This window comes from Scatophagus argus, chromosome 22 (assembly GCF_020382885.2).
Source record: "Scatophagus argus isolate fScaArg1 chromosome 22, fScaArg1.pri, whole genome shotgun sequence".
Lineage (NCBI taxonomy): Eukaryota > Metazoa > Chordata > Actinopteri > Scatophagidae > Scatophagus > Scatophagus argus.
Window position 1 is genome coordinate 17,325,664 of NC_058514.1, and position 12,406 is coordinate 17,338,069.

At 38.2% G+C, this 12,406-nt stretch overlaps 1 protein-coding gene across 1 annotated transcript in view; it reads right to left on the reverse strand.

Moving 5' to 3' along the window:
- Nucleotides 1-3,761: 3,761 nt before the first annotated feature.
- Nucleotides 3,762-12,406, reverse strand: part of arhgef39 (Rho guanine nucleotide exchange factor (GEF) 39) — a 75,963-nt gene continuing 67,318 nt past the window's right edge. Inside the window, exons 9-12 of the mRNA XM_046378855.1 lie at nucleotides 8,432-8,520; nucleotides 6,119-6,242; nucleotides 5,628-5,722; nucleotides 3,762-5,132 (exon numbers count right to left, since the gene is read on the reverse strand). Of these exons, the coding sequence (XP_046234811.1) occupies nucleotides 5,093-5,132; nucleotides 5,628-5,722; nucleotides 6,119-6,242; nucleotides 8,432-8,520 (348 nt within the window). The 3' untranslated portion in view covers nucleotides 3,762-5,092. The remainder of the gene's footprint in view (nucleotides 5,133-5,627; nucleotides 5,723-6,118; nucleotides 6,243-8,431; nucleotides 8,521-12,406) is intronic.

Consider the following 12,406-nt stretch of genomic DNA (forward strand, 5'->3'; position numbering starts at 1 on the left):
TTACCAACCCGTTGCACAGTGCACTGAGAAGTTTTGCTAATGCTAATTTAATGTTATAACTGAAGTTAGCTGTCACACACTATACTGAAAACTGTAAAACAGGAGGGCCACACAACACATAGCTAAATTCACTTAGCTAACGTTAGCTCAAATAAATGGCATAAGTCTGCACAAGTTCAGGAGAACAGCCTGCTGGAGGCCGGTGGGCAACTGAGATCGATTCTTCACATTTGACACTGACCTCGTGCCATGTGAAGCTTCGGTCCAGACTAGAGTGTAAAAACTCTTTAAGTCACCTGTGGTGCGCTGACAACAACCTATTGGCTAATACATCCATTTGGCTGACAGATTGCATTCACTTTGCGGTTCTCCTCCTCATTGCCACGATAAACAGTGCTAGCTAACTGCTACATGGAGACCACCCTGCTTGTGGCAGCTACTTCTTGCAGCCGCACAAGTACCAGCAAAGGCTGTTTCTTCATTCTATAGGTATTTTGTTAAGGCTGTGTTAATTTTGTCCCGTTAGTCAACATAGGCTGGTGCTTTTATTTTGAAAGAGTAACGCCAGTAGAAAAAGACCACAGAGGGAGAATGTGTCATGTCCAAAGAGCTGAGATGCAGGCTGGTGAAGAACACTGTCACCAGCATCTTGACAGAAAGTCAGCAAGGAGAGGAGGCCCGCTAACTTTCCAAGCATGAAGTCATTACAATGGCTAGAGACAAGTGGAGTTTTATCCCATGCTACAACATGTAAGTGATTAAATTATTTTGTGCACTTTGATTTTATATGAAGTATGTGGTTATTTTGGGCTGATACTGTTTATCTGTGACATAAAAAAAGTTTTATTCATCTTTATTTGTTCTTTCAATGAGTGAAATTTTATTTACCACAGATTTACAACAATCTTCACAAAGGCTACAGAATGTGAAGTCTGCACAAAAGAGGCAGGGGCCCACACCAGAGAGGGCACATACAAACAAAAGGCGTCACATTGACGAGCAAGTGACCAGGGAGAAGATTGTGGTGCAGACTCAAGTGGTGGATCAAACATCTGGAACCAGTGCTGATAATGATGGCCGCAGTTCATGTAAGTAGAAACATGTAATTTTAATAATAATAATGGGTATGAAGGCTAGGCAATGTTATGATAGTTCTGGATATCATGACATATTATAGACATCTTTACATTTCAGTTCTCATTGGTTCTTCATATATTTTGATGTTACCGACGATTTCATCCATTTGGCTTTCAGAAGAGCTGAAACAGCATATGTTGCTTAATATATAACATGCATAATATTACTCTGTGTGGTGGGGGTTTAAGGTGCTTTTGTTTGTCAATATATTTTGCACTTTTAGTTAGAGATACACCGATTGCAATTTTCTGTCCTGCATTAATGTTACACTTAGTATCATTCATATTGACATGTCCAATACCCATTACTGATTTGCCTTATCCATTTTAGCAGGCAAATATAGTCTGACAATACAGGCCAAACATTACCAGACCCTGCAGGAGCTGTACAAGAAACCAAAACCCAACCAAGATGCTGGCTCCCAAATCCTCGAGCTTGAGTTTCAAGCAAGAAGAGCCTTAACTGACAGTGATGCTCTGAAAGAAGAGGACAACAAAGATCCTGGATGGATATCCATGTTTCAAGGATCTTCATCATGTAAGTGATTAACTTGTTGTTTTGGCTGAACAGGAAAGGTAAGTATTGTAGCAGGTTTTAACACTTACTTGCATCATAGGTGAAGGATGAGCTGCGGTGGATCCTGGATAAGGGCAACAGCAAATTCATAGATGAAGTAAAGAAGAGATGGGAAGACTTCTGCACCAAGGTGCAATTTTACGGTGTTTGGAAGAAAGTGATGAAGCCATCCGTGACCCTGGATGTAGGTTAGTCATTTTACTGTTTCTCTAATTAGCTGTTACCTCAGACACGGGTGTTAACAGGATGGTGTATGTTGCCGATATGTAACACTGAATAAACAGGTGCAGGATGATAATACTCTTTAACACTTCATGTATGTCTGCAAAGGCATTTACTTTAATAAGTACCCCAACATTTCCTAAAATATGTAGTGACCTTGACTACTGAGGCAAGAGCCATTCTTCTCATAATGATTCCGCTAGCAAATATTTTTTGGCTTTTTCTGGTGGTCTTGAACAAGTATAATGAACAAGTTTGTCACTGGCTTACCTATTGAAAGTGAACATTTGAATAACCTTCTTTAGAATCAAACTTTTAAATGGAATTATTGACTTCGGAATTGTATTGTAATTGTATTTTTCCAGTTCTGACACCATATTTTATAAACAGAGCCCTCCGAAAGTGTTGGAAGAGCAAAGCCAGTTCATTTGTTTTTGCTTTCCCTTTGGAATCATCTTCTGGTTTTGGTCCAGGAGGCAGACACCCTCTCTACATTTGCGAGAAGACTTAAAACTTTCCTTTTTCATAAAGCCTATAGTTAGGGCTGGCCCCTGAAGTGCTGCTTGTCAGATGAAGTGATCTGCAACACTGGGCATTATTTGTTGTTTAAGCAATTAATATCACAGGGCACAGCTCGGTGATGGGAAACACCTGTCAGGCATATGTTCCAATACTTCTGCTCACTGAAATTTTGGGTGATCTGGCATAAAAGGTGCTATCTTTTATGCTGTTTATGTGATCTAGATGTAGATACCAGGAAATAAAAGCTGAAACTCTGAACCTTTGTGTCTCATTCATTTTTTGATCTTAAACCAACTAAATGTGTTCAGTATACAGCTAAAACAAATGGATTGGCCTTGTCGATCCAATGCTTTTGCAGGGAATTGCATAATGCAGCTCTTTCTTAGGACATCTCAGTGGTCTCAGTATGCACTGCCTCATAACAAGTCTTAGTGATGGTAGAGTTGACCTTTACTCCATCCTGTGTTCATAAAGTGGTACTGCAGCATGAAAAAAAAGCAGTGAGTGGAGATGAAATGACCACTCATTTGTGTTCTAAAATGGAAACCAACTCACTCCCTTTGCAGTGCACATATAAAATGTCTTCTTCAGCACTGACTTGTTATTGGAGAAGGACTAATAATCTAAATTACAGCTGTGAATGTCAGAATCAGAATCAGAATCAGAATTCTTTATTTGTCACATGTGGATGTGCATCCACAGTGAAATGAAAAAACAACACTCCTTTTAACAACTGTGCAAATATAATAAAAATACAATTGACATGAGATAAAAGATAAAAAGTTAAAAAATAGAATAGAATAGAATTTACTGAGGATTGTCACTCAGGAACATGTCTTGGCTCCCTTTTCAATTTTTGACTTATGTTTTGGAGCATTGGAGCACAGAAAATGGTGTTATGTAGGGGTGATTGCAGAGTGATTACAGAAGTAAAAAATGGCTTCAGTGTTCAGATGGGCACCTGAGCGACTGTTTTAAGTGATAAAGGTGTAATGATAAAACTGTGAGTAAACATGACATGAGTGTGCAATGTTTGGTTATAAGAGCTTAAGATCAAGATGTTTTGATCCTAATAACAATTGTCAATAAAATCTAACATTTGGCACAATTTAAAAAGAAAACAAACAAAAAATAAACAAATAGGAAAGGTGATAAATGATATTGTATTCCAAAAAAGAAAGATTTTGTTATTTACTTGTAGATACAAAACCAGTTTTATGCCATTTAAAAAGAAAACTGGCACATGTTGTGTGCGTCTCCATAAGTTATGTAAAGTCAAGTGCTGAAAAATACACAACACACAATAACTTTTATTGTGATTTTTATTGTGAAATTTCCCTTATTCCCATCTCAGATTTAGTAGTAAATAGTAAAAAGAATGGGATATTGAAAACTATTCTGTTAAATACAGACAGATCTTTAAAATGGTGTTAATACATATTATCTGAGAATCTTTTGTTAATAAAAGATATGAAATAAATCAAAGCACATATGACAGTCAGCATATACGTATAAGCTCATGTATGTTAGCCAGGTTTTATGCGTGAAAGCAGAAATCTACATAACATACTACAGACTGTCATTCCTTGAACACAGTGCAGCTGATTAATTGCACTTATTCAATTAATAATAAAAAATATATAACTCACCACAGTAAGTGAGTGAGTGAGTTAAACTGCTGTATATAAATATATGTGTGTGTGTGTTGATCAAACATTCAATCAAATCAGACATTCTAGAAAGTGTAAATGTGGACAGATTGTCATGTCAGTATGAAAGAGTACAGAGAAGAGCAGACAGTGATGTGGCCTGAGTATCTGGAGCAGACAGCAGCAACAGAAATAATAAATAAAGTAAAAAATAAACCCCTACGGACACTGATAGCAATGAGGAATGCACAGAATGTGTCTGGGTAATAAATAAACTTTTTAAAAGATGGGACCATGTCCGAGCCCTGCGGTCCACCTGTAATAACATGAATATTATGCTCTGATTTTTCTGCATAGTTTACTTTAGCACCTATCCAAAAGTAAAGTCAAAAGACCTTGATTGCCCCCTGGTGGCTGGGTCCAGTAAAGGTCATAACACCCTCCTCCTTCATGTTAGCAGGTTGGACATGGGTCACGGTAAAAACTCAAAGTTCACATCAAATAAAATACATTCGTTCATCATAATTGTTATTTTATCATCGAATATGGAATTTAGGAAAATTATCTGTTTGCTAATACAACAAGATGCAACTTTATTCTGGAGAAAAGGACAGTTAAGGTAAATATTTGGAAGAAGGCAATGACAGCTAAACAGCTGCTAGCCAAAAGTCACCCAGTGGTAACATAAGTCACACATCAAATCATAGCTAGCTTAGTTTACCACATCATGTTTAAATTTTCAGATGAGTTTAAAAGACTGGCTAAACAAAATGAGAGAACAAGAGAAGAGACACACTGTCCATCTTTCTAAATGTCAATAATCCAAACTAATAATGAATCAATTTAAATAATCCTGACTTGTTAAACATGTTAAAAGCACAGCTGCATGTGTGTCATGTTTGGCGAAAAGGAACACAAAAGCCATTCGGAGGAACTTGGACTCTCGGATAGAACACACACATTCAGGGAGTTTGAAGAAGCCGTCCTCAGAGGATCACACAACTGGAAGTGGACGCCTCTGCACCACTGCACACACAAAACAAATACTTCCAATCATACTGAATCATGAACAAAGCATATTACTGTAAGACAGTTAACAGTCTATGAAATCTGTCTATGCTGTAAATATCTGCTGCTACCTATCTCATTTGAGTCTTTAAACGTCCCTTTCAGACATGTATGAAGACATAAAAAATATATTCTGCTTTGGATAACAATTTGTGTCTGATTTTACCACATGAAGTTCTGAAAATTACTGAAAATTTTTCCACATGTACCCCTTCCTCAGTGAAAAATCCAGAATCGATGTAGTGTGTAACTACTGTCCATCTCAATAACTGCTGGACACAAGATGTTTCCTACTTCAATGAAAAGTCCACTCTCATGGCTGAAATAGAATGTGGCACAGACATGATGTATCATGTAGGTAGATGTAAAAACAGTCTTCAGGTTTCAAACTATGTGCAAGAGCATCCAAAGAGGATTTAAAGCTTGCTGGCAGATCAAGTAAAGTGATCCCACCTCTGCTTTGGAGCATCAAACTTCATCCTCTTGGGGGAGCTGCCCTCCCATGTAACTGAGGCCTTGTGAACCTGCTCGCTGGTCTCAGTGCTCACCTGCATCAGAAAAGACGAAAAACTCAGCTATAAAATGTCAAATTCAGACTACGGCAGTTGGATTACTGCAATCTGTTATTATCAGGCTGTAACAACAAAACTCTCCAGCTGATCCAGAATGCTGTTGTCATGTGCTAACAAGAACTAATATGACACCTTACACCACTGCCTCGGTGAATACTCGATTCCGGACACCAATCTTTGTTGAAAACACTTTAAATTCGGTACTTCATATTCAACTTTCTGGGATATCACATCAAGAGACTTTATGTGTGACTATACTATTGCACGTACCTGAGCGTGGTTACTGAGAAAGTTTAAACTTAAGTACATTCATGTTTGGCATTTTGAAGTTATCACTGTACGTGTCTGTGGGTTTGTGTGTGCATATCTAACCACGTTTCTCTTCCTGCTGGGGTCTCCGCTGCAGTTAGGTGCGTTGCTATTGTCTGTAACTGAGTGCAGAGGTCTTGGGCGAACCTCATCTCTCTGATGGACGGCTGTCTTACTCTGCAGCTTTCTAGAAGGACAATAAACACAAGGCTGGCAATTGATCACATTAATTCGCACAATTTAATGACATCCCTTAAAATGCGATGAATTCGGAATTTTTACAATGTTTCTGTTGAGAATCATCATTTTTAAAACCACGGTTAGTGTTGGTGGCTCCTGGACTTTCCTTTCCTCCAGAGGATGTTGCTATGATGTTATGTAAAGCCCTTTGAGACAAACTGCTTGTAAAAATGGGCTATACAAATAAAGTTGTCTTGTCTTGTCTCTCCGTCTCTAAACACTCATGTACCATGAATGCATGTTACTAATTTGGCTTCAAGTCATATTCATAGGTTGTTTGCTGAGGAGCAGACTCATCTCCAAAAGATAGCTTTTCCGGCTACAAACTTAATTTTTTGATATACTAAAGCCATATCTTCACTTGATAGAGAAATGTTTAAAATGCAAACTAGGTAATTGTCTTCAGCAATTATATGGAATCTTCAACTTCAGTCTTAACACCTGGACATTTTGCCAAATGTATTTTAGGGCCCTCTCTTTAACAGGATAGCATAAGTATTTGTGTCTGCAAAGTGTTATGTTTCCCTTAAAGTCCCATACTGAATCTGAGAAAAGTCAACATAGTGTCAGCCTACCATAAAAACTCTGATCAGCGATGAGAATATGGTGCCATGTCAGACATCTTAAAAATAGTGTTGTCATTGATGTTATTGTTTGTATTGTTCTTACCTTAATTAAAAAAAATGCCTTTTATTATTTTTTTGTTTTTCATTTTTCTATCCCCTGTGGTATGGAAAATAAATTCTACTACCATGACAACTCCAGTGTATGCACAATACAAAGAAGAAAAAAAAAACATTAAAGCATTAAAACAATGGCTACCAATCTGGTATGACAGAAAACAATACATTTTTGATCATCACTGAGACGAAAAATGTGATGGATTCAGAGCTGTCAGTGCAGGTAGTGTGTAGTCTTTGTTGAATCAATAATTAAACTATGTGTAGACACACACAGCCCTCAGTCCTGCACTCGTCCCCAGTTGTGTGAGCACTGCTGACCCCGGGTCCTCCACCACAACTAATTACACTCCCTGGAGTTTACAGCAGTCAGCCTGCAGCCTTGGCCCCCATCTGCTGGGTGGTCTGAGCTCTTTGACAGCCTCCCTTTCTGACAAAGTGATAAACTAATTAGCCTGGCCAGGCACATCAGGGTTGGGGGCCCTCAGCATAGCTGGCCCCTCCACACAGGGAGGGCTAACCCGGCCCTCCTCTGGGGAGCCAGGGCCAGGTGATCTGAGAGTGGAGTTACTGAGGTCTGGCTGATCAATCCTAAGAGGCTGTCTGTGAGGCAGACAGGCCTGAGGTCCAGTATAAGACCCTGTCAAAGTTGTACAAAGAAATTCTATACCCACCTTAATTATTCTGGTTGTTTTTATATTTATATAGTGTTGTTTTATATTTATAGCATTGGTATTGGTAGGTTATTGGGCTTATACCGGGACCAGGGAACCTAATTTCCACCTCATGTTTCTACATGTGTGAAAAGACAATAAAGCTCCTTGAATCCTTAAATACAGGTTTTGCAGCACCAGCTTTTACAACATGTCCAATATCCAAATATACAAAAATACACACAACAAAATTACTCAGAAGTGATAATGAGTCACATTATTTCAAAATCTTTAATGATAAATCAATTGACTTCTTGCATAGCTAAAACTCACAGAAATGCATTTAAAAGATAAGTCTGGTTAAAGTCTATTTTTTCCATCTATAGACTCAAATCAACCATGAATGGATCCTGCAAATATTGTGTGTACCAGTAACCTCAGCCTGATATATCTTCTTCCTCTGTGCCAATGAGTCCCATTGTTGCACTGTGTTACATGTTCCTTCATTATTATGAACACACACATTTGACATTTGGCATCCTGCTGCCAAATGTGGGTATACCAAAAACTAATCCAATACTGGAAATATTTCCCAACAAACCTAATCTCTTCCAGTTTGAGTAAAGTTTTTAAAAAAACTACAATGACCAGCTGTTTTAGCACGGAGGATTTAAATTGGAAAATTAAGAACAAATCAAAGAAAGGAATAAAGTGAGAGAAAAACACGGCGTCTTATGCAGGTTTGAATACATGTACGTGTATGTGGGTACGTGTATGTGTGCATGTGTGTGGCAGGCTCATACCTGATAGCTGAGCTAAGGCTTTGGTACCAGTCATTGAGATCCTCCTGGTTGCTGGACATCAGCAAGAGTTTGGCTTTAGGGAAAGTTAACTGAAAGAAGTAGAGGAGAGTAGTTAGAATGTTTATTGGTGGTATGGGTGTGTATCGTGGTGTTTGTCTTAGTCATTCTTTTCAGTGAGACGTCTGTGTTGGTGTAATGTGCAGTGCTGTTGATTCAAAAAAATATTCAGGGCAGTGTTCCAGGATCTAATGTTTCACCTTCAGGTGGGCACTGAGTTTGTAAATGAAACACATATAATGGACTACTGGATGCTTGAATTTCCCTCTGGATCTATAAAGTATCTATCTATCTATCTATCTATCTATCTATCTATCTATCTATCTATCTATCTATCATATATGCATACTTACAAGGTAGTGTAAGTTGTAGTGTGTGTGCTTTGTAGTACTGTGGTCATTCACCTCATAACTACAAAATGACTGCAGGTGTGATTAATGATACTTTGTGGTTTAAAAGGTTTGTGTGTTTGTTTGTGTTTCTTGTCATTGAAGATGTCTTTAAATTAGATCAATTTTTCATTATTTTTTTCACTTCTACCTGTATCCTGTATAAAATGCCGTTTGATTCAACCTTTGTCTGGAAAAATCTTCTTTCATTGCTGGCTAAAATTACTACTACTACATTATATATATATAACTACATTATATATATAATATATAGTTACTTTATTATATATATATAACTACATTATATATATATATATATATATAGTTACTTTATTAATCCCAAGCTGGGAAATTACTTCTCTGCATTTAACCCATCACTGATTGAAACACACACACATGCATCAAGCACCCGGGGAGCATATATATTGGGGGTTAAGTCCCTTGCTCAAGGGCACATCAGTCGGCTAATGGGGGGTGGGGACATTATCACTCCACCACACTCAATTTTTTCCTGCCTGTCCGGTGGGGGAATCGAACCAGCAACCTTCTGATCACAAGCCGCTTCGCCAACCTCTAGGCCACGGCTGTCCCCAATATATCATCATAAAAGGGCTCACTGATTTCACTCGGCGTCTTTGATAAGCTGGATCTGACGTTTGTGGCAGCCTTAATCAGTTGTTCACTGAAAACAGTAATCAGTGTTTCCTACAAGTTCAAACTTAATTTGTAGTGCCTTTAATATCCATGAAGAGCAAGCTGCAAAATAGCACCACATTCTAAAGATGACATTAGGTAAAGGAGGACAATTTCAATTTTCCAGATCTGCCTATAGCTTTCCCATTCAGGCAGACTTTTAATGTATTCAGCACTTTAAACTTCATTTGGAAATACACGGTTAAAAAAAGTTCTTTAAAAAAAAATGGGTGGGGAAAGTAAGTGACAGCGACATGTTAGTCTTTTCACCTGCAAAACAAGTTGACAGCTGTATGGTGGAAACCTGATCATAAGTATCCTCCATGGTCTACATGACAGCTCCACGATGCATAGAAGATAGATGCATAAAAGCCCTGCAGGTTTTCCATAGGAACCGTAAAAACTATAGATGTATCTGGTTTTGGTTGTATTTTAGTGGCCTCACCATCTGCTACCACAACAGTGCTGAAACTGCAGTAACGTGATAAAAACAGTAGGGGGCAGGCCAAATCAAGCAAAAACCTCTTGTCTGTCAGCTCGTCATACAACAGAACCCGGTACTGATTGTCACAGGTGTTCATCCATTAACACTCTCACTGAAATCTGACAGTAAATAAAACAGGGCTAAAAGTAAAACAATCTGTTACAATCTGGTCACATTTACAGCAAAACTATATTCTGTTCCGTAGGCAGCTGCTCTCAGATCTCTTGTAGACTCAGGGTCCTCTTCCTTTGAGTCGACAGTAATTATCAACATTGCTACAACGAGCCTCAGATTGTACTTATCAAACAAACCAGAGAGCCGTCAGAAACCAACAAAAGGGGCCTTTAGCCAAGCATAATTACACCAGGAAGGCTATTACAGAGGATCAAAATTAGGCTTTCACCATTTTAAATGACCTTTCACTTTTACGTGACTGCAGCCTCTATAGAGGACACTAGCTTGTTGGGAAGTGACATATTGATCATTTGGACAGAACTTTATGATGGCGCAAAGGAGCACATAGCTCAACAAACATGATTATTTTACACGGGGGAAGGGGAGTGTCTTATACATTAAACAGATTAAGATTTAAGATCATCAAAAGTATTATCTAATTACAGAGTTCAGTGAGGGGCTGAATTGAGGACCTCATGATATCAGGCACTCGCGACTTGGGGGAAGATCACTGATTTATGCACAAATAGATTCTACTTCTATTGCAATGCAGTAATTAGGGATTTGTCAGGAAATCTGACCCTCTTAGGTAGAAATTACTTTGTATAATAAGAACGGCAGAGCGTGGAGCCTCATCGCTGCACATAATTTAGCTTGATTATTTATACATCAAAGAGAATATGTCAGGGATGTGGGAAAATATTAAAGTAGCGAGGGGATATTAGCAGGAGGAAGACTGCAGACAGAAAAAAAAAGAGAGAAAAAGGGAAGGAGAGATGGAGGGAGAGGAGAAGACAGAAGATGAAGCAGAAAATGTGGGGCGAGCCACAAATGAAAGCCAGCTCTCCTGTGACCAACATGTGTGACCAAAGGGGAAAAAATGAGAAAATTTTAATAAAAACATTTTTTTTTCAAACTTTGCATATAGATTGCCATGGCATTTGCAACTGCCAAATTTAATTTGGCTTTAATTTTTCATTGCCCTGGATGAGGAGGGCCCTGGAGTGCTGACAGCTTTTTCCTTGAGCTCAGGTAGGGGCTTAGGATCAATAATGTGTCCATATGAGAAATTACATGTAATGCTATTGAGTATGCATTTGGGCCTCGGTGGGATGAGAGGCTAATGAAATGCCATTTTTGCCATTAGATAATGTGCGGTGGATTGGCGGAGAGTGGTGACAGGCTTGAGGAAGATGTACTTGCTGGAGGACCGGAAGAGACGGATCTGCAATCTAATCTGATTCAGCTACCGAGGGATTCTGTTACAGCAGGAAGCCATCATACCTGCTCTTACTAATAATTTTGAGGGTTAACACACCAAAATTTTTGAGTAGCACTGATTGCTGTCAAGTATCAAAAACTAGATTAAAGGTCTGGCCAGGTGTTGAACTGAATTTATTTATTTATTTAAACAAAAAATGAACTAATTGCTTAATCAGTCAGCATTAAAATTAATCATGGGAAGTAATGACAATCAATCAGTTGTTAATTAGTCAAAAGTTATTAATCAGTCAAAAATAGATAGCATAAATACAATATCACTGTAAAATCTTTGTTAAACATTTGAAGACATCACCTTGAGCTCTGAAAAACGTAATGTCTTATAGACTAAACAAATATTAATTGTAAAAACAACAGACAGATAAATCAAGTGTATGTTGCTTCCCTAATATTACTCAAGGTAATTTCCTCAATAGCTGTTTTTTTAGACAGCATTTAAAACTTGAGACAAAGTCTGGAAGTGGCTTTCAAGCATCAGGGAAGCATCAGTATATTCTCATGGGCCATACTGTGGAACCCTGCTGATTCATATGAGACTGATTTGCTTACTCAGTGTGGGGTTTTGCCCTGGGACCTGTTTTTCTCTGATTCTCTTTTTGGTTGTTTTTGTTGTTGTTGTTGTTTACACACCTGTAAAGTGTCTGTAAAGATAACTGTGTTATGAATTGTCACTTTAAATAAAATTGAATTGAACTGAATTGATATTATCAGATGACTAATTTAGCTGAGAAAAGAAAACACAGAATAGCTGAAACAAAGGATTGTTTTCATCGGCTCTATCCATTTCTTCTTTTTAAAACCTGGCAACACAACACAAATGGCCATCTCGATGTGCTGTCTCAAAGAATTTTAAAATTAGAGCTGAAACAAGTAATTAATCAATGATCTGGCAATCAG